This window comes from Bos mutus, chromosome 7 (assembly GCF_027580195.1).
Source record: "Bos mutus isolate GX-2022 chromosome 7, NWIPB_WYAK_1.1, whole genome shotgun sequence".
NCBI lineage: Eukaryota > Metazoa > Chordata > Mammalia > Artiodactyla > Bovidae > Bos > Bos mutus.
Genome location: NC_091623.1, coordinates 40,743,193 through 40,770,812, shown reverse-complemented (window position 1 = coordinate 40,770,812; position 27,620 = coordinate 40,743,193). Strand labels below are relative to the sequence as shown.

Below are 27,620 nucleotides of genomic sequence, written 5' to 3'. Positions count from 1 at the left end.
TCCCTGAGTAAGAGCACAGGTAGAAGAGGAGTTGTTGAGTCACACAAGTGTGGCTTTTTCAGTTGTGTCCGACTCTTTGTGACCCCATGGATTAGAGCCCACCAGGCTCCTTTGTCTTCTGCCCACCCGGGGAAGGAAGCTTCCCTGGAGGCCCAGATGGTAAAGAATCTGCCTGCAATGCAAGAGACCGGGGTTCGATCACTGGGTTGGGAAGGTCCCCTGGAGAAGGAAAGGCTACCCACTCCCATATTCATGCCTGGAGAATTCCATGGACACGGTAGCCTGGTGGGCTACAGTCCATGGGGTCGCAAAGAATTGGGCATGACCAAGCAACCAACACTTTCACAAGCGTGCTTTATTAAGCCTTGCCAGCTATTGCCAAATTATTCTCCAAAGTGATTGTATAATTTACAGAACGGTGTGTAAGAATTCATGCTAATCCAAATTTTTGCCAAAACCTAAGTAAAAGAGATTCAAATTTCACCACCGGTGTGATGAATGGTGTCCCAGTGCCGCTCTGCTTTGCATTCTCCTGCTATTCCTTCAGTTGTGCAGCTCTTAATAGGTTGATTAGCTACTTGGAATCCTCTTCAGTGAAAACCATGACCACAGCCTGTGTCATTTTTCTACCGTTGTTTGAAATTGTTTTCATTAATGCAATTTTTAAATTTAAATGTTGCTCGGATAGTTCACAAAAATATACATTTTTTGGTAATGTTTTTAGAATATCTTTTCATGTATTAAATTTTCTAAGTTTAGTGTATTCAGCTTATAATTTATAATTCAATTCAATTTATAATTCTGCATTTTTGTATCTTATTCAAAAAATCCCTCCCTATCTTGATATCCTAAGAATATTCTCCCATATCTTCTTGAGAAATGTTCACAGTTTTGTTTTTCACATTTTGGTCTTTAACCCATCTGGAATATTTTATTTTTGTGCACAGTATAAGGGATCTATTTTCATCATTTTTCCTTATGGAATGCAAATCATCTTGGCCTCGTTTTATTGAATAGTCTATTCTTTTGCAACAGATTTGTGTCTGTCATACACCATACACATATGGTTTGTTTATCTATTTAGTGCTTTGTTTTTCTGTTTCTTTCCGAAATACTCACTGCTTTAACGATCATACTAATAGCTTAGTAATGAGTCTTTGAGTATATAGGACAAATCCTCTTCTCTAGTTTTTCTTGTAGAACATTTTACCTTTTCTTGATTCTTCACTTCTTTCATGGATCTTAGGATCAATGTGTCCAGTCCTACAAATAGTCTATTTTTGAGACTGGAGGATAATTGCTTTACAATGCCGTGTTGGTTCCTGCTGTGCACAAACATGAATCAGCCATGAGTGTGCACATCGCCTCCCTCTCGAGCCTCCTCCCATGCCTCCCCACTCCCATCTCACGGAGCGCCAGGCTGGCTCCCTGCGTTGTGCAGAGGCTTCCCTCCCCGCTGGCCACTGCTTTACACGTAGCGGTGTGTGTATGCTGATGCTGCTCCCTCGATCCACCCTGCCTTCTCCTGCCACCCCTGTGTCTGCAGGTCTGTTGCCTACATTTCCATCTCTAGTCCTGCCCTGCAAATACATTCATCAGCAGCATTTTTCTAGATTCCATATATAGGTGTTGATATGCAGTATTTATTTTTCTCTTTCTGACTTACTTCACTCTGTATCACAGGCTCTAGCTCACCCACCTCAGTTCAACTCACTCAAATTTGTTCCTTTTTATGGCTGGGTAATATCCCATTGTATACACATACGACATCTTCTTTATCCATTCGTCTGTTGATGGACATCTAGGTTGTTTCCATGTCCTGCTTTTTGTAAATAGTGCTGCAGTGAACAATGAGGTACATGTGTCTCTCTGAATTTTGGTTTTCTTAGGGTATATGTCTGGTGGGAGAATTGCTGGATCATATGTATGATTTATTCCTAGTTTTTTAAGGAACCTCCAGATTGTTATCCATAGTGGCTATGTTAATTTACATTTCCACCAACAGTAGAAGAGGGTTCCCTTTTCTCCACATCCTCTCCAGCATTTATTATTTGTAGACTTATTGATGATGGCCATTCTGACCGATGTGAGAGAATACCTCATTGTAGTTTTGATTTGCATTTCTCTAATACTGAGTGATGTTGAGCATCTTTTTATGTGTTTGTTGGGTATCTGTGTGTCTTCTTTGGAGAAATGTCTGTTTAGGTTACAAATAGTCTTGCTGGAAATTTTATTTGACTTGTAATGGGTTTGTCAATCAATTAAGAATATTTTTGATCTCCATGATAAGTCTCTATTTTATCTAGATTTTTCATTCTTCAATGAAATTATATAAATTTCTTAAAGCACTTCTTGCTAGATACTGCATCAAACTATTGATCCCTCTGTATTAATATTGTTTCCCATAAAATATTTAAACTCTCTTAATAGTCTTGATAGATGGTAGATTCTCTTGTTGTGTCTAGGTATACATCATGTAACCTATAAATAACAATATTATAAATATACACCTATTTCTTTACCTATGTCTAGACTAGGATGTCTAGGTTATCTTGGAAAAAAGTTAGGATAATGAGATCTTACCTTTTTCTCAAAAACAGAAGGAGATTTCTTCTAAAGTCTCAGTATTACGTTTATTTTTTTGATGCCATTTTGGACTGATAGTTTCCTGAGTTAAAGAACAAGCTCCGTATTAGTCTATATTAAAAAATAGTTTTAATTGCTGGCCCTTTAATTTCAAATGCATTTCCAGTATCCTGCATTTGTGCTCTCCTCACAATTGCTGGTTTTGGTATCATATTTGTATGCAGGTGATTCCCTACATTTCCTTTATGTTTGTCTTTATAGGTAAGCTTTTCCATTCATAATTTTCCTTTTTTCTAGTAGTGGCCTTTTCTGCCTAGAGATGTTCCTTTAGCATTTGTTGAAAGCTGGTCTGGTGATGCTGAATTCTGTTAACTTTTGATTTTCTGTTGAGCTTTTGATTTCTGTCAAATTTCAATGAGAATCTTGCTGGGTAGAAGATTGCTGGCTGTAGGTTCTTCCCTTTCATCACTTGAAGTATATTGTGCCACTCCCTTCTGGCCTGCAGAATTTATGCTGAAAAAATCAACTGATAACCTTATGGGAGTGCCCTTGTATATTATTTGTTTCTTTTCCCTTGCTGCTTTTAATGTTTTTTTTTTTTTAATTTTTGTCAGTTTGATTCCTGTGTATTTGGGTGTGTTCATCCGTGGGTTTATTTATATCCAGCACCTGCAGGAGTCCTTCCTCATGTTAGGGAAGTTTTTAGCTATTACCTTTTCAAATATTTTTTCAGGTCCTTTCTCTCTCTCTCTCCTCTCTCTCTCTCTCTTCTCCTTCTGGGACTCCTGTTATTGGAATGTTGGTGTACTTTATGTTGTCCCAGAAGTATCTTAGACTGTCTTCATTTCTTTTGATTCTTTTTTTTTTAATTTTTTTTCTTTTAATTTTTATTTTTAAACTTTACATAATTGTATTAGTTTTGCCAAATATCAAAATGAATCCGTCACAGGTATACATGTGTTCCCCATCCTGAACCCTCCTCCCTCCTCCCTCCCCATACCATCCCTCTGGGGCCTCCCAGTGCTCTAGCCCCAAGCATCCAGTATCGTGCATCGAACCTGGACTGGCATCTCGTTTCATACATGATATTTTACATGTTTCAATGTCATTCTCCCAAATCTTCCCACCCTCTCCCTCTCCCACAGAGTCCATAAGACTGTTCTATACATCATTGTCTCTTTTGCTGTCTCGTACACAGGGTTATTGTTACCATCTTTCTAAATTCCATATATATGCGTTAGTATACTGTATTGGTGTTTTTCCTTCTGGCTTACTTCACTCTGTGTAATAGGCTCCAGTTTCATCCACCTCATTAGAACTGATTCAAATGTATTCTTTTGATTCTTTATTCTGTTCCACAGCAGTGATTTTCACTGTTCTGTCTTTCAGTTAACTTATCTGTTTTTCTGCCTCAGTTACTTTGCTACTGATTCCATCTAATGTATTTTTCATTTCAGTTACTGTATTTTTCATCTCTGTTCTTTATTTCTTCCAGTCCTTTGTTAAACATTTCTTGCCTCTTCTTGATCCTTGCCTCTATTTTCCAAGACTCAGGATCATCCTTACCATCATTACTCTGAATTCGTTTTCCAGTAGATTGCCAGTCTCCACTTCACTTAGTTTTTCTTCTGGGGTTTTATCTTGTTCCTTTATCTCAGACATACTCCTCTGCCATCTTATTTTGTCTTAACTTTCTGAGAGCATGTTTTCTATTCTACAGGCTGCCAAGTTGTAGTTCCTGCTTCCTCTATCTGCCTTCTGGTGGATGAGGCTGTCTAAGAGGCTTGTGCAGGCTTCCTGATGGGAGTTTCTGCCCACGGGCGGGTGGAGCTGGTCTTGTCCCTCAGTGGGCAGGGCCATGTTCAGGAAGACTTTACGTAGTCTGCCTGCTGATGGCAGGGCTGTGTTCCTGCCCTGTCGGATGTTTGGTCTGAGGTGTCCTAGCACTGGAGCCTACAGGCTGTTGGATGGGCCTAGGTCTCGGCAAGGAAATACTGATCTCAGCAGGGTTCACACCAGAGTAATCACCAGAACTGCTGCTGCCAGAGTCTGACCTGCAGTGAGCCGCAGCTGTGTGTTGCCTCCACAGGAGACCCTCTAATGCCGCCCTCGGCTCCTATGAGGTCCCTGCTTTTTTTCTTGGGTTCTGGTGTGCACAAGACCTTGTGTGCACCCTCCAAGAGTAGAGTTTCCATTTCTCCCAGTCCTATGGGATTCCTGCAGTCACACCTTGCTGGTCTTCAAAGCCAGATCCTCTGGAGGCTCCTCCTCCATTTCCGAACCCCGATCTGGGAAGCCTGATGTGGGGCTCCAGACTGGGAGAACTTCTGTGGTGTAATTATTTTCCAGTCTGTGCATTGCCCTCCTGACATGTACAGGATTTGATTTTATCACGATTGTGCCCTTCTGACTGTCTCATTTGGCTTCTTCTTTGTCTTTGGATGTAGGGTCTCTTTCTGGTGGGTTCCAGCATGGTTTTTTGCTGCTCCTGCTCTTGTTGGTTGTTTAGCAGTAAGTTGGGTTTTTGGAGGGCTCCCCTGATAGTGCAGTTGGTAAAGAATCTGCCTGCAATGCAGGAGACCCCGGTTCGATTCCTGGGTTGGGAAATCCACTGAAGAAGAGATAGGCTACCCACTCCAGTGTTCTTGGGCTTCCCTGGTGGCTCAGCTGGTAAAGAATCCACCTACAATGCAGGAGACTTGGGTTCAAACCCTGGGTTGGGCAGATCCTCTGGAGAAGGGCAAGGCCACCCACTCCAGTATTCTGGCCTGGAGAATTCCATGGACAGTCCATGGGGTTGCAAAGAGTCGGACACGACTGAGCAACTTTCACTTCCACTTTTGTGGTTTTGGTGTTTTTGTAAGAAGAGGTGAGCGCACATCTTTCTACTCCATCGTCTTGCCAGCTGAATCCAGGAGATTTAAAAATTATCACCTCGGTTGGGCCTTCAGTATGAAGAGAATAGGACATAACCTCAGGTGATCCCATTTCCAAAGTCAATAGTTTAATTGTCGCTTCAGAATTTAAAGGAAATCCAAACAGGTTACTAGAATGAGCACCCAAATGAAGGAGGATAGAGTAGAGCAATAGGAGATACATCAGCCTTATGTTGCTGTGCTTAGGTACACTTCATATTTTTAATTTTTCATAGGCTTTCCCGACATTCTTCAATGAAGCTGTTTTGGAATTTAAAACTGTCTGGGGCTTCTGCCTACCAGTTAAAGTGGTTACAATTGTTTAGGATGAGAGTTCTCTCAAAATTTGCCTCAATAAGTTAGAAGTTTTTCCACTTCAAAGGATCCATCATCTGGGTATTGACAAGTAGGACCTTAATAGCATTCTAATGAATCAGATGCCAAAGGCATCCCTGCAAGAGAAGGCAAAGGGTGCAGCCCTCACCAGATCCAGAGAGTTCACTCCCAGTGATGGTCTCGGAAAGAAAGGTTGTCAGTGAATGGGCAGAAGCAATGAAGACTAAGACAGAAAAGCCCCCTTAAGGATTTATTCCCTTATGACAAACTACCCCGACTCTGGGTTCCTTTCAGCTAAATGAATACCTAAGAGGGTTGTGCTATGAGGTTGATGCTTGTGTGTTGTTTTATAGAGTACCTCATGGCATGGAATTTTGAGGTTGGTGAGTGACCTAGTGTGATCTACCGTGTTCTGTGACCACTCTGTCCTTTCATAGGTGCCTTTTTAAGGTGGCAAGTGCTCCAGTGACTGTTAAATCCTTCATCTGTGCCCATTGATGGTGTGATTGTGGCTTCCAGCATATCCCTTAGGAAAAACTTTGTACCTCATGCTATGCTAACCACAGCAAACTGGTATCTGACCCTCACAAACTCACCAGCCTGTGGGGTTGGCACAGACAACAGGCTTTTAAACCTGTGCATGCATCTTACCCTGTGGAATTTCCTTCTACAACAAATGACACAATAGATAGAGACAAGAAAAGTAAGAACCATTTCTGAGAAGTAAAAGAGCAACAGACCAAGAGTGCGCCACCAAATTCCCCAAGAGTTGCTTACTCTAGGAGCTAGCCCCACAAACCTTTTCTCCTGCCAACCTAAACTGAGAAAAGGGAAGAAGAACTCCTGCCATCTTGTTTTCAACGTACCCTGCAGGCAGAGGTCCTGGAGATGGATTTGATAAGAATTCTCACCTTCTGCTTTTGTCAGAGGTCCCAGGATCTTTTAACAGCACCAGGCTTGGGGCAGGTGCTGTCCAAGCAGTAAACTTGATCCCATCCTCATCACCAGCTGGGGAAAGAAAAAAATTTTCCTCTTCCATTCCAGGTTCTTCTGGCTGGCCTAAGGATTAAATGACATTAGACAAATTAATAGGAGGAAATAACACAAAAAATATAATAATGTTTATACATGAGAGAGACAGAAAAACTTAGTAACCTGCATATTTTTTTTCTTTAGGAGAATCAAATATGATCTTTTACTTATTATTTTATTAATTTTTTAAGCCAAATTGTTTAAGTGATTTTTTAGTTTTATAGTGTTTAAAACCTTTTCCTTTAATTTTTTTGAAGAACATTTAAAACAGGTTACTACTTAAGAAGTTTAAGTATTTAAAATAGTTCCTGCTATATAATAAATGCTCAATAAATAATAGCTGTTTTAAATACCTATTACCTATCTTATTTGTAACTTAATATAATTTAAAAATTAAATTATTTTAATTTTTTTCCTCTCCAAACACTCCTCCCATATTTTTGTTAGGAGTAAACTGATTATTTAGATTCTGGGTCATGCTATTAATTTTTTTCATAATACATTTTTAGAAAAGTTTTAGATTCACAGCAAAATCGATCATAGATTGTATAATGTTCACATAATTTTAGTTTTTCTAAATAATTATTTTAGAATAACCTTGATATGCAGATGACACCACCCTTAAGGCAGAAAGAGAAGAAGAACTAAAGAGCCTCTTGCTGAAAGTGAAAGACTTGGAGAGTGAAAAAGCTGGCTTACAGCTCAACACTCAGAAAACTAAGGTCATGGCATCCAGTTCTATCACTTCATGGCAAATAGATGGGGAAACAGTGGAAACAGTGACAGACTTTTTTTCTTGGGCTCCCAAATCACTGCAGATGGTGACTGCAGCCATGAAATTAAAAGATGCTTGCTTCTTGGAAGAAAAGCTATGACCAACCTAGACAGCATATTAAAAAGCAGAGACATTACTTTGCCAACAAAGGTCTGTCTAGACAAAGCTATGGTTTCTCCAGTGTCATGTATCGATGTGAGAGTTGAACTACAAAGAAAGCTGAGCACCGAAGAATTGATGCTTTTGAACTCTGGTGTTGGAGAAGACTCTTGACGGTCCCTTGGACTGGAAGGAGATCCAACCAGTCCATCCTAAAGGAGATCAGTCTTGAATATTCATTGGAAAGACAGATGTTGAAGCTGAAACTCCAATACTTTGGCCACTTGATGTGAATAGCTGACTCATTTGAAAAGACGCTGATGCTGGGAAAGATTGAGGGCAAGAGGAGAAGGGGGTGACAGAGGATGAGATGGTTGGATGGCATCACCAACTCGATGGACATAAGTCTGGGTAAACTCCAGGAGTTGGTGATGGATGGGGAGGCCTGGCATGCTGCAGTCCATGGGGTCACAGAGAGTGACCCGACCGAGTGACTGAACTGAGCTGTAATAATTATCTTAACGTTTCTATATTGATTTTTATAAGTGTCTTGGCAGTGGTTTAGTCGCTAAGTTGTGTTCAACGCTTGCGACCCCATGGCTATAGCCCGCCAGGCTCCTCTGTCCATGGAATTTTCCAGCCAAGAATACTGGAGTGGACTGCCATTTCCTTCTCCAATAAGTACCTTAAAATTATTTAAAATTAACTTTAGGTTTTATGAATTTTATTTGATCGATTATTGATCCTGAGTCTTTCCCCCTTTTTTATTCTCCTCTTTTTGAGTACATTCCAAATCCTAACTTTGGTATTCTGTAGCTTCCTTAATGAAAAGATATTTAAAACTTTGTCTCTGGTCCAAACTGCTAATAATTAACACTCTTCTTTACTTATAAATCAAATGGAAGGGGAAAAATGAAGAAATATACAAAGGAAGGTCTTTGCTATTTGAAGCTATGAAACTTGAATTACTCAAATGAACAATACAGCTAAATAGTATATGTTGATTTTCCTCTTCAAGTTTTCTCCTTAGCAGTATATTCAATTCAGTAGCAGACTTCTATACAAAATACACTAGTGTACATCCATATATGTCCATCCCTACTGTTATTCCCAAGTCATCATCATCTTTCATCCTGGTAATCAATCCAGACTATGCTTTACTGTTAACCTAATATTTTACCTCACTGAATGAATGATTTACCGATGAGGAGACCCTTTCTTCCTGAGTAGAGAAGTAGAGGGGATCTTGACATATTATGGATCTCTACAATGATAATAAGAATATCTCTATCCAAGGGTTAAAAAAGCCCTAATTTATCCGTCACCCAGGCAATGTCCATTTGAATAGTAATTCCTGGAGTCCATGATGGCTGCTGGACATCCTAGCCCCCATAATTTTCCCAACTCAGGAGCCTCACAGCACTTGCCTTTAGCACTTGCCTTTAGCCTTTAGCACTTACTACTACAGAGTAGCTCTGTAGTTCTGTTGCTACTGTTCAGTTGCTAGTCGTCTCTGACTCTCTGATCCGGTGGACTGCAGCATGCCAACCTCCTCTGGCCTCCACGATCTCTAGGAGTTTGCTCAAATTCATGTCCATGCATGTTCTATAGTTTAGACCTAGAATATTTTAATATGGCTTGTATGCTGATAATTTTATTACCTTTTGTTATTACTCCTTATTGTTAAAAGTTAATTTTTCTTTATCATCGCCTTATCCTTTTAAGCCAATATTTCCCTTGTGTTATATCCAACTTTAGATTGTCAGTCTGTTAAAACCTAGGATAATATATTTTATTCCTATGTTTTATGCATTAATCTGGAAATAAATGTTCAACAAGCATTCTAATTGATTTATTAATAGGGCTAAATTGGGACTCCTGGCAAAAATGATTCCTTTAAGGATACAAGTAATTATAATTTGAAGTACTTTAAATTATTTTGAAAAAGTAGGAGACATATCATACTGGAGCAAATTTGTTTGAAAGAGTGAGCCACTGAATCATGATTTCAGTCTTTACAAGAATGAAAAATGTTTTCCCCAGTGCTTTTGATTAAATTTAACGGACGGCAACTCAATTAGGTTAACATGTCTGGAAAACTGAAATAGTTTGATAGTTAAATAGAGACCATGATTCTGACATTAAAATCAATACTGAATAAGCCAACATTTTTCTCTGTTACTCCCCTTTAAATTTAAAGAATTATAATTTTTAAAATGATTTTCACATAAGAGTCAATTGTTCAGGTTAAATTCATTAGCAGTATATGTCATGTAGTAGCTGCAATATAGCATTAATGATACTTTAATTATTATTGAAAAACTTGAGTTCCAGTTTTGGTTCAATCACTTATTAGCTATGTATGTTTAAGCAGTGGGCCTGTTACCTCAGAGCCTCAATTTCTTAATATGAAATCGGAGTAATGCTGTCTGCCTTATGTGTTCCACATAAGAGTTTCGTGAAATAGTGCCTATCATTAAGGCATTTATACACTCAATAGCATTACTAGAGAAAAATAATTCTTTACCTCAAGAGCCAATTTCATTTTAATAATTTCAAATTCTTATTCGAAAATAAAAGGTCAAGTCCTGACATGTATTTTCTAAATAAAAGCACCTTTCTTCTAAGAAACTTGCTTTCAAGCATCCTTTGATGCGCTAACTAGGCCTTCTGACAATCATCAAGATAAAGGAATTTAATTACAACAACTGTAACAGTAGCCTCTTTCTCTGCTCCCAGGTAAGGCTGTGGAAAGAGTGCTTGCCTGCATGCATGCTCAGCAGCTTCAGTGGTGTTCAACTGTCTGCAGCCCCATGGACTGTAGCCCGCCAGGCTCCTCTGTCCATCAGATTATCCAGGCACGAATACTGGAGTGGGTTGCCATTTCCTCCTCCAGGGGGTCTTACTGACCCAGGGATGGAATCCGGGTCTCCTGAGGCTCCTGCATTGGCAGGCAGACTCTTCACTCCTGAAAGAGTGCACGTTATAGTTTACAGACAGGTACTGACCTGGTAAAATGTCAGCGTCTTGTTATATTTGGATCATCGTTTGACATAGAGTGGGTTGGGTGCGGCCAGACTAGATGCTACTGTGGAGACTGTGGCCTCTTGAACCTCGGTTCTGAGCATCCTGCCCCATCAGTGGTAAAAGCTCTTTCTGCACAGTAGCTGAAATATAATGTAGGTTGTAACAAAAGATGAAAACACGATCACTGCTTGCTGCAGGTCCAACCATGAAAGCAGAGTAATGAAAAGGAGGAGAGGAGAACGTGGCGATGCGCTCCCATCTGGCGCCCTGCTCACACTGACCTTTGTCTGGACGTTAGGCTTTCTGGCGACCGTGGTGCCCAGCCACAGGCTGGTGGTTTCTCCCACCGAGGACAGCCAGATTTCGCATTTGCCCGTGCTGCTGCAGTTTCTGGTGCTCTGAATTCCTTCGTGAAATCCAGGGTTCTGTCTGGCACCCTTTTCCTTTTACCCGAAGAAGTTCTTTTTATATCTCTTGTGATGCAAAATAGGCAGGCCTTCTGGTGATGAATTCTTTAACGTTTCTTAAGTCTGGAAAATTATTTATTCTGTCTTGAACTTTGAAAGATATTTTCTGTGGGTAAAGAAGTCTTTGCTGACAGGGCTTTTTTGTGTTGGTTTTTCGTTTCAGGACTTTAAACATGTTCCCCTGACCTCCATCTTTCATTTTTTTCTGTGTTGCTCGAGCTGTGTAGCTTAGGTAAGGCCCGCTGTCGTCATTGCCTTTGTTTCTCTGTACATACTCTATATTTTTTTCTTCGCTTTGATTATCTTTCTCTTTATCACTTGCTTCTCAGTAATTTCGTTACGCTTGGTGATTTGCAAGGCATATCGCCAGGTGTGTTAGGTATTTGCATGTCGTGCGTATCGCATTTGCAAGGTGATTTGCAAAGGTGTTGCGCCTTGGCGTAATTTTGTTATGCCTTGGTGAATTTTCTATTTCTTTGCTTAGGCTTTCTTGAGCTTATTGGATTTCTGGATTAGTAGTTTTCAACAATTTGAAAAAAAATCTGGCCATTATTTATTTATTTTTATTTCCCCTCCGTTTCTCCTTTTCTCCATGTTCAGCCATTTGAAAACTTTCCACAGTGTCCTGAAATGAAGCTATGCTCATCTTGGCTTTTTTCCCCTCTGTGTTTCTGTGTTAAGTTTCTATTGATAAATCTTTAAATTTACTAGACCTTCTCTTTTGGAGTGTTTATTATCCCATTAATCCCAGAAAATGGCTTTTCAGATCCCTGGACTTTTTATTTCCAGAAGCTTGATTTCGGTCACTTTTGTCCTCCAGGTTTCTTTGTAGTATGTCCATTCTTTCCCTCAGCAACTTGAATGTATGGGGTATGCTCACAATAACGTTTACTGTCCTTGTCTACTAATTCTATAACCTATGTCGTCATTGGATCAGTTTTGATTGATTTTTCTCCTTATAATGGGATGCAGTTTCCTGCTTGTTTACATACCTCATAATTTTTTTTTATTTGATGCCAGAAATGGTAAATTTTATTTTATTGTTAAGTTTTATTCTGGTACATAGTGAAGTGACTTGGAGTTTGATCCTCTGGGGTCTCAGCCTTATTCTATCTTTTAAATGATTTGTTTGGGGCTGTGCTGGGCCCTTGCTGCCGCACAGTCTCCTCTCGGTGCGGCGGCGGAGGCTGCCGTCTGCTGTGGCGCGTGGACTTCTCACGGTGGCCGCTCCTTCCGGCGCAGCGCCCGGGCCCTGGGCGTGTGGCCTGCGGTGGCCGGGGCTCCCGGCGCTAGAGCCCCGGCTCAGTTCCGGTGCTTGGTCTCGGCTGTTCCGTGGCACGTGTGGTCTTCCAGGATCAGGGCGAGAACGCAAGTCTGCACTGGGCCCCCAGGGAAGCCCTTGTGTCTCAGTTTTAAGCTTTGTCAGGGAAGACGTTTAACCTGCTTTTAAACTGGGGCTAATTTTTTCCCACTACTGAGGCAAAAGAACTTGATGTGAAGCTCATGAAATACGAGTGTTTTTCTACCTCTGACCCAGCGTGAGCACCAAGGATTGGTGTCTCTAATTCACTTCCAGTCCCTGTGGTGCCCTCAAATGCACGTGCTGATCCGCCTTCGCCTGAGGGGTCCCCGGGAGGTCCCCAGAGCTCTGTCTCTGTTCGCTCTCTCCTCTCTGGTGTCTTGCCCTGTGAACTCCAACAGTTTTGGTCTTCACGATACCCTGGTCCCTCTCCTCAATTCAGCAGGCCGCCGAGTCCTGTCTGGGTTCTGCTCTCCGACGCCACCGTCTGCTGACTTTCGCTGGGCAGTAAGTTAGATCGCTTGGCCTCGTCCCTTCCTGTCGTTGGGTATGACTGTCCGTCGTAGTTTGAAGCTCATGTTTTAAAAATATCTATCTATGTATAGCTATAGGTATACTTTTCTCCTGCCTTAAAAAAACAATTTTTGTCATTCTTATCAAAGCTACAATCTATAAGGAGAGGAATTTTGAGTGGTGTGAATAGTGTCATAAGTATCGAAATTTTTCTTTGTACATGAATGAATCCAGCCAGTGATTGAAAAAAGGAGAAAAACGGCAGCCTTTGCTCATTGCCTGTGGGACCACTTTTGTCATAAATCAAATACCTGTGGATAGTGGTCATCTTCATACTGTGTTTCATCCCATTGGTCTACCTTACTATCTTTAATATCTTTTTAAATTCTATAACTTTTTAATTTCTGTAACACTTTGATTAAAAGGTTTATTCTTCTACTTCAGGATTGCCTGAAGTCTCTTCAGGTCCTTTTAATTTCTGCACAAGTCTTAGCATCAGTTTATGAATGCTGAACATAGGAATTAACTAGAGAATGAGCATACTATGTTCCTGAATTTATTGAGATGTTCCCTAATTTCCGATAATATTCAGTATAGAAGTCTGAAATATTTTTTCTTAGCATCATGTCTAGACATTTGATTTTTTTATATTTGTGAATGGTATCTTTTCAAAATTTCATTGGCTATTTGTTCTAAGTAAATGACAGTGCTTTTGTACATTGGCTGTGTATACAGCTGGCTAGTTAAATATAGATATTAAGTCTAAAACTTATCTGTGGATATCTTTATCTTCCGTGTGTAAAAGTCACCGAGAGGGAGTTCCCTGGTGGCCCAGTGGTTAGACTTGGCACTTTCAATGCTGTGGGTCTGGGTTCAATCCCTGGTCAGGCAAGTCATAAGCAAGTCATGCGGTGCGGCCAAAAAAAAGTTACTAAGGATAATGCCGCTTTTCTTCTTTCCTCCATCCCAGCTCTGATGGTTTTTATGCACTTGTCTCTTCTCATTACATTGGCTAGGACCTCCAATTTATCCCTGAATAGAAGTGATGATAGTATGCATTTCCTGAATCTTTCCCAGTTCCATGGATAAAGGTGTCAGTAAATCACCATTAAGTGTAGGACTTGCTGCAGGTTTTAGAAAATCATCTTTATCAAGTTAAGAAGTAACTCTTATTCCTAATTTGCTAAGACTTCTTTTTTTCATTATGAAAAGATCTTGGGCTTTCTCAAACATGTAATGCATGTATCAAAACAATCATATAGTTTCCTCTTTTCCGTTGAATTGAGTTAAACTGACTTTTGACTTCTAATCAATTAAACTTGTATATTTCTGATATTACACCCATATGACCACAATATATTTTGGTTCTTATATATCACTCAAATAGATTTGCTAATGTTTCACTAGCATTATTATATCCTTGTTCATAAAGAATGTTGTTATTATTAGTCTTTGTTTGCTACATTGATGTTTAAAGATATAAATTTATTTAAGGCATCATTATGGAGAAGGCAGTGGCACCCCAGTCCAGTACTTTTGCCTGGAAAATCCTATGGACGGAGAAGCCTGGTGGGCTGCAGTCCATGGGGTCACTAAGAGTCAGATACGACTGAGTGACTTGACTTTCACTTTTCACTTTCATGCATTGGAGAAGGAAATGGCAACCCACTCCAGTGTCCTTGCCTGGAGAATCCCAGGGACGGGGGAGCCTTGTGGGCTGCTGTCTATGGGGTCGCACAGAGTCGGACATGACTGAAGTGACTTAGCAGCAGTGACTTAGCAGCAAGGCATCATTTGTTATGAGTTCATTTGTGCGTGAGTGCTGAGTCGCTGCAGTTGTGGCCAGCTCTTTGTGGTCCTGTGGACTATAGCTCACCAGACTCCTCTGTCCGTGGGACTCTCCAGGCAAGGATACTGAAACGGGTTGCCGTGTCCTCCTCCAGGAAATCTTCCCAACCTAGGGATTGAACCCGAGCCTCTTATGTCTCTACGTTTCCTGCATTGGCTAATGCACTCTTTACCACTTGCAGCACCTGTGAAGTGCAAGTTCACTTGTTTCTCCCCCAAGTTAATGTTGTAAAGCCCTATCCCTTAGTGCTCAGAATGTGAGTACTAAGTATTTTATTTTAAAATGGGGATATTGCAGACAGAATCAGATAGGATAAGTTCATACTGAAGTAGAGTGGGCCTGTAATCCAGTATAGCTAATGGTTTTATAAAAAGGGAGAATGTGGTCACGTATGCACACACGGGGAGAATGCCATGTGAAGATAAAGGCAGCTATCACATGATGCAGCCGAATCCAAGGAGCTCTGGAGATGGCCAGAACGCCACCGAAGCTCAGCAAGCGCCACAGAGCACACGCCTCCCTCGTGGCTCTCAGAAGAAAACAATCCCACTGACACCTCGATTTGTCTTTAACCTCCCAAACTGTGAGACAATAAACTCAGATTGTTCAAGCCACTTAGAGGCAATGATGTTTTTATAGCAACCCCAGCAAACAAATACGGATCTTGTTTGGAGATTTTCATCTTTTGTTTTCACCAGGTTTAACATGATATGCCTGTGTATTATTTTCCTTGTATTTACCTTACTTTTGTTTGCAAGCTTTTTGAAATATTTCATGAGGTGTGGAACTGAGGGCTTTCCTAGTTTGAAACCAGGCTACAAATGCTGCTCCGACTTTGCGGGCTTTCTGCTGGTGTGCGAGCGTCGCCTGCTGCAAAGCTCCGGCATTTGGCCACACCTCTACAGAAAAACGGGCTGGACTTCGAAGCCCATCAGTTATTCTGTTTTCTCTCTCCAGTCTTAGAAGACCACCAAAAGTTCCCCTCATTTTTCTGCCCCTGCCTACCTCCCCCCACCCCACCAGTAGGCCTCTACCCAGGCAAAACCTAGATTTTTAGTCTCTACATCTGTGCTCAGAATTGGCAAGTTCCCTGGACAAATGGCGTATGCACAGTGTCAGCCCACCTCCCTGTGGGCCTGTTCTTTCTTTCCCGGTCTCCGTTGTTTTAGCAGCACTAGGTGAACGATTTAAGCTAGTTTTCCCCAACTTCGTGCTGAGAATATTGTTCTGTCACTTACCTTCTTTAACTGTTACTCTAGTTATAAACATAATATATATTTTTCATAAAAATTGGGAAAAGGAAGTAAGCCCTCAGTTACCACTTTTCCTATCAACCTTAGGTAATCTTTATCACTACTTTAGTACGTTCCCCTCAGATCTATTTTCTGGGGGTAGTGTATCCAGTAACGACACATACACCACACCTTAACCAGCACTCAGATGCCATCACTGTCCCACAAGCTTCAAAACCTAGAAATAAGTCCATTAATGGATACGGAGAGACATTATGCATACCAAAAGGTCCTCATTCAATCAAGTTATTTAACTCTGAGTGAATAAACTCATCTAAAGAAAAAACATGTTAGGATGGGGAACATGTGTATACCTGTGGCGGATTCATGTTGATATATGGCAAAACCAATACAATATTGTAAAGTAATTAACCTCCAATTAAAATAAGTTTATATTTTAAAAAATAATAAAATTAAAAAAAAGAAAAAAGCGTGTACCTCTTAATCCCCATCCCTCTACTGAGAGGTCACACTATTAGGTATAAAATAAGCTACAAGGATATAGTACACAACATGGGGTTGCAGCCCATATTTTATAGCTATAAATGGAGTGTAATGTTTAAAAATTGTGAATCACTATATTGTACACTTGTTATACATCAACTATACTTCAACTGAAAAAAAGATATAAATTTAGGAGGCCAATCATCCCTAGTGGAAGTAGATAAAACTTAGCACTAAAGAAATCAACTGTCTTCTATTTTCCTTTCCTCTGATCTTTTGCTCATATACACACTTAAAAAAACTGATTTCATGTGTGGATTTGCCAAAAAAGAGAGATTATATTGCTAAATTAGTTTTCTTTTTAAATCAACATCTTGGCGTTTTGTTTCGTACATCTATTTTTTAAAAATTTGGCTTGTATGAGTTTATATGAGAGAGTGATCAACTTTCCTTCAGAGATGTAACCTGCAGTGTCTCAGACATACTGAAAGTGAAAGAAAGTGAAAGTGAAAGTCGCTCAGTCGTGTCCGACTCTATGTGACCCCATGGACTATACAGTCCATGGAATTCTCCAGGTCAGAATACTGGAGGGAGTAGCCTTTCCCTTCTCCAGGGGACCTTCCCAACCCAGGGATCAAACCCAGGTCTCCCACATTGCAGGCGGATTCTTTACCAGCCGAGCCACAAGGGAAGCCCAAGAATACTGGAGTGGGTAGCCTATCCCTTCTCCAGTGGATCTTCCTGATCCAAGAATCAAACGGGGTCTCCTGCATTGCAGGTGGATTCTTTACCAATGGAGCTATGAGGGAAGCCTTGAGGTAACAAAACTGTGGCGGTCTGTCAGGAACTATTGTGTTGTCTCAGGGAACACCCAATCTCTCCACAAATGCTTTCTATTCAAATAGCAGTATTCACTTACTAAGTAGATTTTTATTCTACATAACTGAGATTATTTTGTATATATATTTTTTGATCTTCTCTTTTTGGTTATTTATATAATGTGAAATTTTCTCCCAACTTATCAAACCCCTCTAGAATGAAAACGTCAAAAAAAATAAATAAATAAAAACGTCATGAGAGCAGGGATTTTTCTGTCTGTTGTTTGGCCTATTGCGTTACTAGAGCAAAAGCTGATGCAGTAAATATTGGGGAAATGTGTCAATAAGTGAACTATTCTTTTTGTAATCAATAAATAGTATTGAGTATCATATGGCATATAGGAATCATGGCTCATTTAATCAATTCGCTATCATTGGTCATTCAGTTAATTTCCAAATGTTTTACTTTCATTAATAGTGCAGTAATGAATGAATTTGTAGATACATGATTGGACACATTTTATTTTTTTATTTAGTTCAAGTTACTAAGTTAATGGTTGTGTGTATGTGTTAAATTGTTTGGATTGTCAGACTGCTGAAGCAGAAGTTTAAAATTTTATTTACATGCCAGAATACTGAGATGCTAGTCAATAATAAATGAATAATATGAAAGTCTTCATTAAATTCTTGGCTGGAAAATCCCATGGACAGAGGAGCCTGGCAGGCTACAGTCCATGGGGTCACAAGAGTCGGACACGACTTAGTGACTAAAGCACAACCACCACCTCTATTTCATTAAATAAACGATATACTAGGGAGGCTTATAACATAATATTCTGGTACATGCAGACCCCTATACTGAAACTGGACCCATCTGCAATGCTTGGCAGGCTGACTTCAGGGCTGGAAAAGGGACTGGGCTCCAGACCGCCCTCTCATGGACTCTGCTTTGTCATATAACATTAACCACCCATCACAGATGACCCTGACAGAGTGGCTTAAGAAGCTGAATGTGACAGCTGTCAGGTGGAGGTCCCAGTGACAAATAGAAAGCTGGACAACACCACAGCTCCAAGGAACTCCCAGTTTGATGCCTCACTGATATAACATTTTATCAAGACAGCTTCCCCAGCAGGCCGATCTTGACCCAGATTTGCCCGTCTTTGCTATTATTTGACAATGTGCTAATGCAGTCACGGAAAAAAAGAAGACAGCTTTTCACTCTGCATCTGCATTGGTACTGCTTTCCTTGGTGTGATCTGTTGGATGGCCTCACTTTTCTTCAGGAAAGCTGTCTGCTTATAAGGATGTGCTGACCTGGGCCAGCCAGTCCCAGGCTTTTGCTGGCTTCCCGCGTGAGCATTACCCAGACAGGCACCAGTAGGCTCCGCTTTTGCTGTGTCATGCCAAGGTCCTTGGCAAACACTTGCAGTTTAGTTCTCTTGGAAGCAAGGGATTTTAGAGTAGGTTCATGGTATATAATATTCGGTTAGTTCCTGGCATATACAGGTTCAACTCCCAGGTGTTTCCAAATGGTATGGTGATTCGTATGATCTCATTACTTTTTTTATTCAATTATTTTTATATGGAATGATTTCTCTTGTATAAAGATGATGTCCCTAAATGTGAGAACTGTATATCCTGACTGATGCTTGAGGTTCACCTGCATACATCCGAGCTTAAGGGTCATCCCGGGCGCTAGGAGGGCTGGACTCCCAGGCGTCTGTTTAAAATCATTTGCCGCAGGCTTCCGTTTGCAGCCGCCTGTCAGTGAACAGCATTTGGAGCAAACTGGCAGTGCAAGTCCAGACCCCAGACTCAGTCTGGTCGAGTGACGGCTCACCCGGCCTTGAGCGTTTCCCCTTGCACTCCTCTCCCTGGCTCTTTCACAATTCAGTCAGCATCAACATCGTCACACGCGCTGAGTAGTAGGATAGCACTGTTGAGTAGAAACGACATTACAAGACTGTATTTCCTGTGTAGTTTTTTGTTCATTTGTCACCTGTTTAATAAATTCTTACTGAGCACGTACAATTCAGCAGGCACTGTACTCTGTTGAGACGGATTAAAGAGGCAACTGTCTCCTCTATGGCTCTTTTAATGGGGGGATAAAAGTATCTATATTATCGTTAAGTCACTGTGTAGTTAAGTTCCATGAGTGAGTGAGTGAAGTCACTCAGTCGTGTCTGACTCTTTACTACCCCATGGACTGTAGCCTACCATGCTCCGTCTGTCAATGGGATTTTCCAGGCAAGAGTACTGGAGTGGGCTGCCATTTCCTTCTCCAGAAGATCTTCCCGACCCAGGGGTCAAACCCAGGTCTCCTGCATTGCAAACAGTCTGAGCCACCGGGGAAGTCCTAAGTTCCACGAATAGAGTTCAAATACTGCCCTGGAAAATTGGTCAGACTGGGGCTTCCCTCCTTGTGGAGCGTGGTCAGGAGAGGTATCAATGGAGCTAAGGCCTGGAGGATGCCTGCTTTGGAGTGCAAGCGCCAAGGCCCTGGGTGAGGACTGGGCGGCCTGGCCCGTGAGAGGGGCGGAAGGAAGGCCAGGTGACTGGAGAACTTGAGATGAGAGGAGACGCGGGCAAGGTGGGTGGAGGGAAGGAACTGCGGGGCTGATGGAGCGCGACGGGCTGGGAGGAAACAGGAGTCGGGAGGAAACAGTGGGCCAGGTACAGTTCAGTTCAGTTCAGTCGCTCAGTCCTGTCCGACTCTCCGCGACTCCATGAACCGCAGCACGCCAGGCCTCCCTGTCCGTCACCAACTCCCAGAGTTCACTCAAACTCATATCTGTGGAGTTGGTGATGCCATCCAGCCATCTCATCCTCTGTCATCCCCTTCTCCTCCTGCTCTCAATCTTTCCCAGCATCAGGGTCTTTTCCAATGAGTCAGCTCTTCGCATGACATGGCCAAAGGATTGGAGTTTCAGCCTCAACATCAGTCCTTCCAATGAACACCCAGGACTGATCTCCTTTAGGATGGACTGCTTGGATCTCCTTGCAGTTCAAGGGACTCTCAAGAGTCTTCTCCAACACCACAGTTTAAAAGCATCAAATCTTCAGCGCTCAGCTTTCTTTATACTCCAACTTTCACATCCATACATGACCACTGGAAAAACCAGCCTTGGCTAGCTGGACTTTTGTTGGAAAAGTAATGTCTCTGCTTTCTAATATGCTGTCTAGGTTGGTCATAACTTTCCTTCTGAGGAGTACTACTACTACTGCTAAGTCGCTTCAGTCGTGTCCGACTCTTAGCGACCCCATGGACTGTAGCCCACCAGGCTCCTCCATCCATGGGATTTTCCAGGCAAGAGTACTAGAGTGGGGTGCCATTGCCTTCTCCATCTGAGGAGTAAGCATCTTTTAATTTCATTGCTGCAGTCGCCATCTGCAGTGATTTTGGAGCACACCCAAAAAAAGTCTGACACTGTTTCCACTGTTTCCCCATCTGTATCCATGAAGTGATGGGACAGGATGCCATGATCTTCATTTTCTGAATGTTGAGCTTTAAGCCAACTTTTTCACTCTCTACTTTCACTTTCATCAAGAGACTCTTTAGTTCCTCTTCACTTTCTGCCATAAGGGTGGTGTCATCTGCATATCTGAGGTTATTGATATTTCTCCCGGCAATCTTGATTCTACCTTGTGCTTCTTCCAGTCCAGCGTTTCTCATGATGTACTCTGCATATAAGTTAAATAAACAGGGTGACAATATACAGCCTTTACGAACTCCTTTTCCTATTTGGAACCAGTCTGTTGTTCCATGCCCAGTTCTAACTGTTGCTTCCTGACCTGCATACAGGTTTCTCAAGAGGCAGGTCAGGTGGTCTGGCATTCCCATCTCTTTCAGAATTTTCCACAGTTTATTGTGATCCACACAGTCAAAGGCTTTGGCATAGTCAATAAAGCAGAAATAGATGTTTTTCTGGAACTTTTTTGCTTTTTCCATGATCCATTGGATGTTGGCAATTTGATCTCTGGTTCCTCTGCCTTTTCTAAAACCAGCTTGAACATCAGGAAGTTCACAGTTCGTGTATTGCTGAAGCCTGGCTTGGAGAATTTTGAGCATTACTTTGCTAGTGTGTGAGATGAGTGCAATTGTGTGGTAGTTTGAGCATTCTTTGGCATTGCCTTTCTTTGGGATTGGAATGAAAACTGACCTTTTCCAGTTCCGTGGCCACTGCTGAGTTTTCCAAATTTGCTGGCATATTGAGTGCAGCACTTTCACAGCATCATCTTTCAGGATTTGAAACAGCTCAACTGGAATTCCATCACCTCCATTAGCTTTGTTCGTAGTGATGCTTTCTAAGGCCCACTTGACTTCACATTCCAGTATGTCTGGCTCTAGGTGAGTGATCACACCATCATGATTATCTGGGTCATGAAGATCTTTTCTGTACAGTTCTTCTGTATATTCTTGTCTTCTTAATATCTTCTGCTTCTGTTAGGTCCCTACCATTTCTGTCCTTTATTGAGCCCATCTTTGCATGAAATGTTCCCTTGGTATCTCTGATTTTCTTGAAGAGATCTCTAGTCTTTCCCATTCTATTATTTTCCTCTATTTCTTTGTATTAATCGCTGAGAAAGGCTTTCTTATCTCTCCTTGCTATTCTTTGGAACTCTGCATTCAAATGGGTATATCTTTCCTTTTCTCCTTTGCTTTTTGCTTCACGTCTTTTCACAGCTATTTCTATGGTCTCCTCAGACAGCCACTTTTCTTTTTTGCATTTCTTTTTCTTGGGGATGGTCTAAATTCCTGTCTCCTGTACAATGTTACGAACCTCCATCCATAGTTCATCAGGCACTCTATCAGATTTAGTCCCTTAAATCTATTTCTCACTTCCTCTGTATAGTCATAAGGGATTTGATTTAGGTCATACCTGAATGGTCTAGTGGTTTTCTCCACTTTCTTCAGTTTCAGTCTGAATTTGGCAATAAGGTGTTCATGATCCGAGCCACAGTCAGCTCACAGTCTTGTTTTTGCTGACTGTATAGATCTTTTCCATCTTTGGCTGCAAAGAATATAATCAATCTGATTTTGGTGTTGGTAATGTCCATGTGTAGAATGTTCTCTCGTGTTTTTGGAAGAGGGTGTTTGCTATGACCAGTGTGTTCTCTTGGCAAAACTCTATTTGCCTTTGCCCTGCTTAATTCCGTATTCCAAGGCCAAATTTTCCTGTTACTCCAGATGTTTCTTGATTTCCTACTTTTGCATTCCAGTCTCCTGTAATGAAAAGGACATCTTTTTGGGTGTTAGTTCTAGAAGGTCTTGTAGGTCTTCATAGAACTGTTCAACTTCATCTTCTTCAGGGTTACTGGTCGGGGCATAGACTTAAATTACCGTGATATTGAATGGTTTGCTTTGGAAACAAACAGAGATCATTCTGTCATTTTTGATATTGCATCCAAGTACTGCATTTCAGACTCTTTTTTTGACCGTGATGGGTACTCCATTTCTTCTAAGGGATTCCTGCCCACAGTAGTAGATATAATGGTCATCTGAGTTAAATTCACCCATTCCAGTCCATTTCAGTTCACTGATTCCTAGAATGTCAACATTCACTCTTGCCATTTCTTGTTTGACCACTTCCAATTTGCCTGGATTCATGGACCTGACATTCCAGGTTCCTATGCAATATTGCTCTTTACAGCGAATCTTGCTTCCATCACCAGTCACATCCACAACTGGGTATTGCTTTTGCTTTGGCTCCATCCCTTCATTCTTTCTGGAGTTATTTCTCCACTGATCTCCAGTAGCATATTGGGCACCTATTGACCTGGGGAGTTCATCTTTCAGTGTCCTATCTTATTTCTTTTCATACTGTTCATGGGGTTCTCAAGGCAAGGATATTGAAGTGGTTTGCCGTTCCCTTCTCCAGTGGACCACATTCTGTCAGAACTCTCCACCATGACCCATCCATCTTGGGTGACGTCACATGGCATGGCTTAGTTTCACTGAATTAGACAAGCCTGTGGTCCATGTGATCAGATTGGCTAGTTGTCGTGACTGTAGTTTCAGTCTGTCTGCCCCGTAATCCCCTCTCTCAGTGCCACCGTCTTACCTGGGTTTCTCCCCCTTGGACGTGGGGCCTTTCTTCACGGCTGCTGCAGCCGTGGGCCAGGAGCTGGGAGGAGACAGTGCGGCATGTTCTGACAGCAGGACTGACAGTGTCCACCAGTGAATCGGAGACACAACAGGCGGAGGAAAGAGGGCTTTGAAATGAGTCCCACGGGTCTGAACTCAGCAACAGGAAGAATTCTGTCATTTAACCAGAATAAGAATGGTTTGGAGTGAGATCAGGGAAAAGATGGGGCTAAATGGGCAAGAATAATATGCTTGGGACATACAAACGTAAGGTGTCTACTAAACGCTCAGTCACGACATGCACAGTGGCCTTTGTGTGTGGGAGAGAAGTGGCAAAATAACCTTAAAGAGAAATTTTTAAATATTTAGAAAATGATTCAAGCAAAAATAATGATTTTTTTGTAATATTTTGGAATAAAGGTTTATCCTCCTAATGCAGGTACTTTGGGGGTTAGCTTTTTGTTTTGATACAATTTCAAATATAAGAAAATTTGCAAGGGTAGTACAAAAGGAACCATGTATCCTTTTTCTAGATCACAGATCATTCAGTCCCTACTATTATCCATCCATCCATCTACTCACACAAATGAACACTCATATGATGTACATATGTTACACATACATATATATTTTTACCAAACCATTTGAGAGACCACTTCAGACATCATGCCCCTTTATCCCTAAACACTTCAGTGTATCTCCCAAACAAGAACATTCTCTTATATAAACATAGAACAATGATCAAAATCAGGAAGTTGAAAGTGATACAATGCTATTTTATAATTCCCAATTCATAGTCAAATTTCTCCAGTTGTCCTGGTAATTTCTTTTATAGCTATTTTCCCCCTAGATCCAGGATCCAGTCCAGGTTCACGCGTTGCATTTAGCTGTCATGTCTCTTTTGTCTGACTTAGTCTGGAACCATTCTTTGTTTCTTTATCTTAACATTTTTACAGACTCCAGGAAATTACACTGTGGAACAACCAAACTCAACTTGAGTTGACTTTTTCCTCATGATCAGCTTCAGGTTGTTTGTTCTTTGGCAAGAATAGCACAGACGTGACGTGTGCTTCTCAGTGTGTCATGTTAAGGATGATATTGGTTTATTCCATTACTGGTGATCTTAATTTTCATCTGCTGGTGAAGGGAGTGTCTAATAGATTTCTCCACCACAGAGTTACTCTACATTCTGTTCAGTTCCGTTCAGTTCAGTCACTCAGTCGTGTCCAACTCTCTGTGATGCTATGGGCTGCAGCACGCCAGGCCTCCCTGTCCATCACCAACTCCCGGAGTCCACTCAAACCCATGTCCATCGAGTCGATGCCATCCAGCCATCTCATCCTCTATTGTCCCCTTCTCCTCCTGCCCTCAATCTTTCCCAGCATCAGGGTCTTTTCCAATGAGTCAGCTCTTCGCATCAGGTGGCCAAAGTATTGGAGTTTCAGCTTCAGCATCAGTCCTTCCAAAGAACACCCAGGACTGACCTCCTTTAGGATGGACTGGTTGGATCTCCTGGTAGTCCATGGGACTCTCAAGAGTCTTCTCCAACACCACAGTTCAAAACCATCAATTCTTCTGCACTCAGCTTTCTTTATAGTCCAACTCTCACATTCATACATGACCACTGGAAAAACCATAGCCTTGACTAGACTACATTCTGTTAGGAATTATTTAAGTTATGGGAAAACATTTTGATACTATCCAAATGTCTTGTTCCCTTTTAAACCTTTACCCACTAGTTTAAGTATCCATTGATATTACTTGCCTAGCTACTCTGCTGCAAAATTGTGATTTTCTACCTCTGTCATTTCTACCACATTTATGAGTCAGCATTCTTCCAAAAAAGCCTCCCCCACCTCCTTGTTTACTGATTTACTTATTCATTTATTTGTGTCGCTGTGGTTTCACTGATTCGCGTTTCTCTTCAGTTTTAATCTATTAGCACCACCCTCAACACTGCCCAGCCCCAGCATTGCCAATAGGAGCCCCTTCAGTTAGGCGTCTATGTCATTCTTATAATCCTGATTCTTAAAAAAGTGTTTCCATACTTTCTGGAACAAAATACTCTCATCTTACATCTTTCCAGCCCCATTTCTGAAGTTAACTATTTATTCAAGGAACCCTGTCTTTTTTTAGTGGAAAATTATCTTTAGAAACCATTAAGAAATCAAGGACTCATGGGGTATTACCAAGAAAAGTACTTTGAAAGACATCTGGGAGTCCTACTTCACAGCTACTTATTTTTAGTATCAGTGGCCGGGAGGCATGAGCTGGTAATATTTTAAATTACTGATATTAGATAAAAAGCGGGACTTATTTCTAAGATTTAAAAATACTTTGATTTTATATTTTTAAGATCAAACTCCGTGCTATATATTTTGAAGCTTTTTGCACCTTTTCCCTTAAGAGACATCAATCTTTTAAAGGATCAGAGAATAAAAGCTTTATTTAGTGCAAATAAGGGTTGGCTCATATAGTCTAAAGAGAGTTTTACCTCGCCTAGCAGCAGGAGGCAAGAAATGCAACTGATCCAGTTGAGAACAGGAGAAAGTTGATATTTACAAGGCCATGGCATAAATTGTGGTCTTTAATATGTGTATTTGATACAGGGACGTATGTAAACAAAATAACAAGACTGGAAAAGAAATGTGCCAAGATCAGTTTCCAAAATGCCATGAAATTTTGTCTACTCAAAGATGCCTGAAGATCCTGCCTCTAAATTAATTATTACTCTCACAGAGAGATGCGTTTTGATTCAATGCAGAACATAAAGCTGAAAGTAAGGGGGGAAAAAAGAACTCAGTAGAATAACTATAGTGTTTCACATCAGATGCAACTTTATGCAAGTCAGTCTAGCAAATGTTTATTTAGAGTTTTTTATATACAAGACTTCTAACCAAGCCAGTACAGCAAGGTCATGTTTTAAGATCCAGAGCATGTCATCTCTTCTAACTGCTCCAAACACATAGGAAGGATATAAAAATAGTTTTTAAAATAAAAAATTTATACTCAAACCAAAAAAAAAAAAACAAGAAAAACATATTCATAAGTCAAAACCACAAAAGAAATGAGTAGAAGTTAGTGAGGCTCAGCATGGTAGAGACTCCATGGGATTGGTTACACTGGGGATATCAAGGAATAAAAACAGCCTACATGAGCTGGGGGTCGTATCCAGGCTCACTGCCATAGCATTGTCATATACATGGGGAAATGATAACTTCATGAAGAAGTTCTGTAGAACTGACATTATTTCTTCCATAAAGGTTGGAGAGAATTAATTAATGAATTCATGGGGTATTTCCTTTCTTGGAAAAGATTTAACTATGAAATTCCATTCCTTTGCGTTTATTTGAGTAGTCATATTGTACTCATTTCTTCTTGAATGAACTTTGATATTTACTGTTTTTGACTTCAAGGAATTTGCCTTTTGCATCTAAGCTGTTGAATTTATGAGCATTAAATTTTTTGTATTACTTGATTATTACCTTTTTATTGCTGTAGAATCTGTGATATTTCCATTTTCATTCTGATGTTACCAATTTGTATCTTCCATTTTTTGTTTTAATTTTTGTTGGGTGAGTCTGTCTAGAGGTTCATCATTTTTATTGATCTTTGCAAAGAACACAAGGCATTTGGTTTCCATTTACTCTTGTGTTATTTCCACTTTCAATTTCATTGATTATTGTGCATATACTTATACTTTCTTTTACCTGTTAGGGTTTAATTTTTCCTTTCTTTTACCTGTTTCTTAAAGTGGAAGCTTAGCTCATCAATTTGAGACATTTTGCTTTCTGATATAAGCACTTAATGTTACACATTTCCCTCTAAGCTCTGCTTTAACTGCATTCTACACATTTTATTTGTTTTCAATTGAAATTACCCATGTGACTACCTCTTTTGACCCATGGGTTCTTTAGAGTATATAGTTTAATATCCTTGCTGCTGCTTTCTAATTTAAGGGTTACTTTGGTAGTCTTAGATGGAGGATCCCTAGGCTACAGCCCATGGGGTTGCAGAGTCAGACACGACTGAGTGATTTAACTTAGAATAAGCTATTTATGATTTTTACAATCTTGTTG

General features: G+C 40.8%; 1 protein-coding gene across 1 annotated transcript in view; it reads left to right on the top strand.

Moving 5' to 3' along the window:
* TMEM232 (transmembrane protein 232) overlaps nucleotides 1-27,620 on the top strand; it is a 233,059-nt gene that overhangs the window by 190,322 nt on the left and 15,117 nt on the right. Inside the window, exons 14-16 of the mRNA XM_070374679.1 lie at nucleotides 10,968-11,163; nucleotides 12,400-12,576; nucleotides 12,980-13,044. Coding sequence (XP_070230780.1) covers nucleotides 10,968-11,163; nucleotides 12,400-12,576; nucleotides 12,980-13,044 — 438 coding nt within the window. The remainder of the gene's footprint in view (nucleotides 1-10,967; nucleotides 11,164-12,399; nucleotides 12,577-12,979; nucleotides 13,045-27,620) is intronic.